Genomic DNA, 7,078 nt, shown 5'->3' with positions numbered 1-7,078 from the left:
AGCATGTAAGCTAGGTAATTGTTTGCTGGTAATCTTTGATTTCTGTACAAATTAAAATAAATATTAAAAAAGAAAACATTTCTTATTGAAACTAATAAGAGACCCTTTATAAATGGTTATGCACTGGCCTGTTAGTTAATATTTTACTAATGATTTATAGGTCATGTATCAGAGTAAGGAAAACTTTCAGTTGTATAAGGAATGCAAGCTAAGCTATCACTAACTGGCTGCTGACTGTTGCCGGCTAGCTTGAGGCGTGGGATTAGTGTAAATCTTTGCTGCTAACTCAAAGTAAGAAAATAAAAAGGTCTAACTCCTACAAGGCTGAATTAGAGATGGCCAAGTTTTGAACTGCATGCACAACAACTTGTAGTCCAACCTGTAATATGAATATGTTATAATGCAAATTTACAGTGTCCTGCTAAACTGTGTTTTGGACAGACATCAGAAAGATGTGTACACAGACTTGGTGGAGCTGAATGATCTGTGATGATGTGTTATTTGTGTTGAAGTCACAGAAAGGAGGGTGAAGGAATTCCTTGCAGAATAGACACTGAGCAATTACCAAAATCATCGCAGTGCATCCCAGTCTACATTCCATATTCATTGTTTGTTCCATTAAGATGACACCTCCCTTCTTACACATACCAGTTCACAAATGCCTTATCAATGAATTATAACACATCACTTTTTGTTGTACAGATGTAACTCACGTACATGTGCGAGAACTGCTGAGCTGCTTATCAACCACCAACTCAGCAACCAGCCCCCCCCAAACTAATGCTGCAGTTTTTGTCATACAAAGCTTCAACTAGAATACAATTATTATTACTAGAAAGGATTTCATTTGTAGTGTGCTTGAATACTTTTACTAGGAAAGAGACAGACTGAGGAGAGAAATATCTCCACATTCCTCAAAAAGAAAAGTTTTTTCTTACAACCCAGAGAAGCCTGTAGAAAGGGCAGGTAATGGTTTTGAATGACTGGACAGTGTGTCATAGAAGTGTAGAGTTACAGCCCAGCCCTCCCTGTCATAGACCTGCAGCCAATGGCATCTAAAGCCTGAAGTCACTGAAGTCCCCTCCCACTGGGGAAGGCTTTAAAACTCTTCAGTAGATTCTCGTCTTTCTATCCACTCTGGTCTCTCCCCACTGCTGGCCTGCCTGACTGCCTGCCTTATTTACCGAGCCACTTGGTCTGACCTACCCAGACTCGTTTCATCCAAAAGAAAAACTACTTCACAATGTCTTACAGGACGACCGCGATGAGTTACAAGAGCTCTTCTGCTCCAAGGAACTTCAGCAGCAGTTCCTATGGTGGACCAAGCATCACTGCCAGCAAGAGGTACTCCGTCAGGAGTTCCTATGGTGCTCCTAGTCAGTTGGTGGGTGGTGGCATCACCAGGTCCTCTGCCTACAGCGTGAGCTCAGGCATGGGTGGCTCAGGGGGAATGGGTTTTGGCTTCGGTGGTGGTTTGGGTGGCCAGACCCCCATCACTGCTGTGACTGTGAACAAGAGCCTTCTGGCCCCCCTGAACCTGGAGATTGACCCCAACATCCAAGTTGTCCGCACCCAGGAGAAGGAGCAGATCAAGAGCCTCAACAACCGCTTTGCTTCCTTCATTGACAAGGTAAGAGTTGTAGTAGTGGTCAGATGAGTGTGGCTCAAAGTCTCGGGCTGTTTTATTCTTCTCAGGCAAGAGCTACTTTAGTTGCACTGAAAGCTGAAAGCTTGGGCAAAATGTGCTAAAAAGAAAGAATGCTGTATTGTATGTAATTCAGAGCTGTTATGTTAACACTGTTATGCAACATTTGAGAGTGAGACCCATATGTTCGCCACATGTCCTGTAATGCTGATTTCCTCACTTTTGCTGCATGGGGAAATTTGATTTATTCCTCTCTTTGCTTCCCTCCCACAAACGCTACAAAAGGCAACTCGGGGTTAGGCTCTCATATCTTTTGGCTCTGGCTGCCCTTTTATAGTGATGAAAAACAGACGTGTAGAATGAGAAACGAAGACAAAGAGAGAGAGAGAAGAGAGAAGCGAGAGAAAAAAGTTCAGGGTGTGTCAGGGCAGAGCTCAGGGCTTGTGATACGAGTTACCTTGGGAATGGTCCCTCCCTTTGCTTGGGGTGTGGCTCTCCCTGCTGGCCCCCACCCCTGCCAAATACACGCATACAGTCAGTACTGAGTGCTATTGTTACCTTTGTGACAATGGCGTCTTTCAGAGTGACACACTGTATAAAGAATGCCCACCGGGTGTATCAGCAGATGAAGTTTTTATCTTTCTAATCAGCAGTGAGATCCATGAAAGTTTGTGTGACACTCAGTAGAGTATTTGTCCTCTGAGCTCTCAGGAGTGGGTTAATATTTAAAAAGGCCAGTTGGTTTCATGTTCTTGCCAGTGCCAGCTGACTGGCTGCATATCGACTCTGTTACTCCCAGAGCAATGATTAAGGAAGCTAGAGTGCATTTTGCATGCTTTGACACCAAGCAAACGAACTTCCGCCCACATGTCTTTTATCTTATGTGCTGTATTTGGAGTCATTTCTGTTATCTGATTTCACTCCAGCTCTAATGAAGACAACAGGAGGCTGTTAGGCCTCAGCTTTAGAGCGCACTGTCTCATGGTCCAAGGTCCAATGAGTCACACATCTGCTTTCACTGTTTCTCTTTTTACTGTTCAGACGTATGCAAACCACACAGCTCTTCACTTTGCCCGGTCTAGCTCCCTCTCGCTTCATGTTCTCTCCCTTCATCACATCCATATTGCGTGGTTAAATATTGACCTTTCTTCGTCTGCCTGCTGACAAAACTCAGCTTCACCCCCTTTTTTTATTTGTCACACAAAAACAGGAAGACATGCGGGAGAATGGTCAGCTAAAGCTGTTCCTCCATCACTGCTTTTTTCCAACCCCCTACCTCCTGTCAGGATGCGAGCATGTCATGCGTACCTTCCTTTGGAAAAACAGAACAGCCAGTCTGGCAACAGAGCAGCTTGCAAAACACCAAAGATAGACAAGAACAACAAAGACAATAGGTGGCAAATGGCGAGGTTGATGGTAACTGAATCCTTAGATAAAGCTATTCTATTGCATCAGGGTCCCATTGACCGCACACTCATACTTTACAAGGAAGTTTCATAATAACTCACATGTCTAACAACAAGCAAAAATGTAAGTGACTGACTTGTTGAAAGCCTGTTTCATTTACTGCTTGCTTATATTCATCCATATATGATTGTACACAGTCAGATGCATAACCCTGTCTTTTCTGCCTCTTTCTGTGAACCTCAGGTCCGCTTCCTGGAGCAGCAGAACAAAATGCTGGAGACCAAGTGGAGCCTGCTGCAGGGACAGACCACCACCCGCTCCAACATCGACGCCATGTTCGAGGCTTACATCGCCAACCTTCGCAGACAGCTGGACGGGCTGGGCAACGACAAGATGAAGCTGGAAGCTGACCTGCACAACATGCAGGGCCTGGTGGAGGACTTCAAGAACAAGTGAGTGTGGAGGGAGTGGGTCAGTGAGGGCAAAGAATGGGCCGCTTCAGTCCTGCAGGGCTGATACGTATGTTTTATGTAGGATTCATCTGTTTCCATTTAACTAATATGGAAAAGAAGCCTTACATCTGAGTGAGCTGTACAGACTACTCCCTACATCTGTCCGTTGTTTTGCGTCACACTTACTCGAGGGAATTACAACACTCAGGAAGCATGTTCCAAACACACATTACATTACGTATGAGTGGAGGTAAAGCTCATTGCTAGTGAGTTGGCTGTCAGCAGACCTGTCTATAGCATTACACAAGGGGGAAACAAGCTTGATTGTGCCCATGCTGGCGTGCACATCTCCATCAGAGGACAGCAGTGCTGCATGTGCTCGTTAGTTGTCTGCAGACAAATGGGGCACATCAGCTGAGGGGCTCCTGAGGGAGAAATATCAGCAACACCTCTTGGCCCAGAGTCAACAAACACTGTGTGAGGCAAATGTCCCAAAGGAGTTCACCAATCAGTGATGGTCTTCTTGCACCACCTAGTGTTACTTTAGTTTAAAAACACTGAAATATATTGAGTTATTTCTGGATTTTCAAAATGGCCTCATAAATACTATTGTCTTTTTCCTTTCAGGTATGAAGACGAGATCAACAAGCGCACAGAGTGTGAGAATGACTTTGTCCTGATCAAGAAGGTCAGCACTGTTTTTTTTCTGCTGGGCCAGGGGTTGGGGTAGACTGTTGTTTGAGCCACAGCAGAAATTCAGAAACTAGGACATGTTACATTTCAAATGAAGTCTCCTATAGTCTTTCTGTTAAAAGATTAACCGTTTGGTGTTCTATAAAAAAAGACTCCAACCCTAGGTGGGTTGGAGTCAATGTTAAGAAGGTACAACTTTTCTTAAATTAGCCTCCTGTTCTAACAAAAGTTTTGCTTTTCTTTTTTTTCTTCCAGGATGTCGATGAGGCCTACATGAATAAGGTTGAGCTGGAGGCTAAGCTGGAGAGTTTGACAGATGAGATTAACTTCCTCAGGTCGATCTATGAGGAGGTACGGCACAAAATCAGCGTGACTGCATTGTTTGTTCCCTGCTTCCCTTTTGGCTTCAAAACCTCCAACCACTAAACCACTTGCTGCTTTCATCAGCATTTATCTTCCCTGTCATGGCATTCTTATGATGTTTGTGGTATCCCTTTGGAATATGTTTTGCCTTTGCAGCAATCTTGATTTTTTCATCTGTTTAGCATCTTTTCTTTGAGTGTGTAAGTTTTATGTGTTTCATCACGGGGTTTACATGACTAATCTTTCACCTCTTCTTCTCTTTGCCTTTTGACTAGGAACTGCGTGAGCTCCAGAGCCAGATCAAGGACACGTCAGTCATTGTGGAGATGGACAACAGCCGCAACCTGGACATGGATTCCATCGTGGCAGAGGTTAAGGCACAGTATGAGGACATTGCCAACCGTACCCGTGCTGAGGCAGAGACATGGTATAAGACCAAGGTAACGCATGGTTCCTTTGACGTTTATCAGGTCGTTCTCATGAGAGACTTTCTGGATTTTAATATCTTGCTTTATCAATGTTCATTTAGTATGAGGAGATGCAGACATCCGCCAACAGATACGGAGATGACTTGAGGGCTACAAAGACAGAGATCGCAGACCTTAACCGCATGATCCAGAGACTACAGTCAGAGATTGACGCCGTCAAGGGACAGGTATTTTCAGCCACCACAGTTAGCCTAGTCATTTACTCCCAGTTGATTGGACAAAGTCTTATTTTTTTATCAATCATCTGTTAGCGTGCCAACCTGGAGGCCCAGATTGCTGAGGCGGAGGAGCGTGGCGAGCTGGCTGTAAAGGACGCCAAGGCCCGCGTCAAGGACCTGGAAGATGCCCTGCAGAGAGCCAAACAGGACATGGCCCGCCAGATCAGAGAATACCAGGACCTAATGAACGTCAAGCTGGCTCTGGACATTGAGATCGCCACCTACAGAAAACTCCTGGAGGGAGAAGAGGACAGATTGGCGAACGGCATCAAGGCTATCAACATCTCCCAGCAGAGCAGTAAGTTCCCTTCAGTGACATCCTGCAGCAGTTGTAGGTTGGATTCTCTTGTAGTTTTCAGGTTTAACAGAGTTGAACCAGTTTAACCTATTAATTGAACATTTTTAAGTTAAAGTATTGTCTCTCAACAGCAAGCTACAGTGGATTCCCCATGGACAGCATGAAGAGCAGCTACTCGAGCACCTACTCCAGCGGTTTCGGCAGCGGATACGGTAGTGGATACGGTAGTGGATACGGTGGCGGATACAGCAGTAGTGGCTTCAGCAGCGGCAGCGGCAGTGCCGGTGGATACAGCACCCAGACTAAGAAGAATGTTGTGATCAAGATGATTGAGACCAAGGATGGCAAAGTGGTGTCTGAGTCCTCCGAAGTCATTGAGGATTGAGCGGTCTAGTCTAGAGGTGTAGCTGCCTGTCTGCTATGATCTTCTCTGCCTCTATGGTAGTTATATAGTCACAGTTCACCCCCACCCCAAACAAGTCTGAAACAAAAAGCTTGCCAGCCACTCTTCAGAGCCTTAACATGTTCTTAACCAAGCAATAAATGATTGTAACACTACCAAAGATTTGAAAGGGACCAAAGGATTTTGTTTTGTATGTCTGTTTTCTGACAGTTTGTACTAAAAATAGTTGTTTGTTTGAAAAAGTCAGATAAAACCTGGGCCTACTTCAGCTAGGAATAAAACACAGATGTGTCATGCTCCCTTGAAATCTATGCAACTGCTGTTCCATGCTTAAAGTGCCTTTGCGGTGCATCAAATAGACAGTGGTGTTGTCAGAGGAATGTGAATGTACTGACACAGTGCTCCAGTGTTCATGGTCAAATAATGTCGTAAAATTGCCTGCTACAGTAGGTAGTGCATGTGTCTCCTGTGCGTGCCCTGTAACTGAAACTGTTTGACCCCTTAGGAGGCTGCCCACACCAACCTGTTGTCCTGAGGTGCTGTTTTTGCTACCAATCCAAATAAAAAGTGTTTACTGAAGTTAAAAAATATGTTTGTTTGGTTTTTAAATAAATAGTGGTCCAAAATGAAAAATAGAAGGAATAGTAGTGATAGTAGAGTCTAAACAGTCTCCCTTGTTTCACTGCCCAACAAGTCACAGTAGATTGTTTCTCCTCCATGAGCCAGTGGGTCATCCTTCCCTCTCTTAAACATAAACTGGGACAATAAAAAAAAAAACTGTAACTGCACACCTATGGAGCTTTACTATCATACTGTAACATAGAGTATGGATCATCCTGTCTTTATATGGTCACAATGGCTTAGAAAATACTAAAAGTAATTTTTGATAATGGTAAGGATAAAACAAAAACACAGTATGCATACACATATATGCACAATTACTGACTGGAGCTAATATAACACTGCAGATTTATAAACACTTTGGTTACTAAACAGAATACAATATTGACTAAAAAGATTAACACGCAACTTTTACTGCATATAAAAGTTGTCCTATGTTGAAGATGTAAAAGCTACAAACTCTCAACATTAGCTAGTTATTCTAGTAGTT

The 7,078-nt window shown here is 43.9% G+C and overlaps 1 protein-coding gene across 1 annotated transcript; it reads left to right on the top strand.

Moving 5' to 3' along the window:
• Positions 1 to 1,124: 1,124 nt before the first annotated feature.
• On the top strand, positions 1,125 to 6,555 carry krt8 (keratin 8). The gene is made up of 8 exons (XM_031733953.2): positions 1,125 to 1,630; positions 3,296 to 3,504; positions 4,132 to 4,192; positions 4,453 to 4,548; positions 4,836 to 5,000; positions 5,090 to 5,215; positions 5,300 to 5,564; positions 5,696 to 6,555. The coding sequence occupies exons 1-8, from the start codon at positions 1,244 to 1,246 to the stop codon at positions 5,947 to 5,949; spliced, it is 1,563 nt and encodes a 520-aa protein (XP_031589813.2). The 5' UTR covers positions 1,125 to 1,243; the 3' UTR covers positions 5,950 to 6,555.
• Positions 6,556 to 7,078: the final 523 nt, after the last annotated feature.

The sequence above is a fragment of the Oreochromis aureus genome, linkage group 20 (assembly GCF_013358895.1).
Source record: "Oreochromis aureus strain Israel breed Guangdong linkage group 20, ZZ_aureus, whole genome shotgun sequence".
Classification (NCBI taxonomy): domain Eukaryota; kingdom Metazoa; phylum Chordata; class Actinopteri; order Cichliformes; family Cichlidae; genus Oreochromis; species Oreochromis aureus.
This window is presented reverse-complemented; position numbering and strand designations above follow the sequence as displayed.

Bases quoted from the DNA above. Each gene is read 5' to 3' on its own strand.
- krt8 (XM_031733953.2), top strand. From the start codon at position 1,244: ATGTCTTACAGGACGACCGCGATGAGTTACAAGAGCTCTTCTGCTCCA. The intron at 1,631-3,295 runs GTAAGAGTTGTA...TGTGAACCTCAG, and splicing joins TTGCTTCCTTCATTGACAAG to GTCCGCTTCCTGGAGCAGCA. The intron at 4,549-4,835 runs GTACGGCACAAA...CCTTTTGACTAG, and splicing joins TCAGGTCGATCTATGAGGAG to GAACTGCGTGAGCTCCAGAG.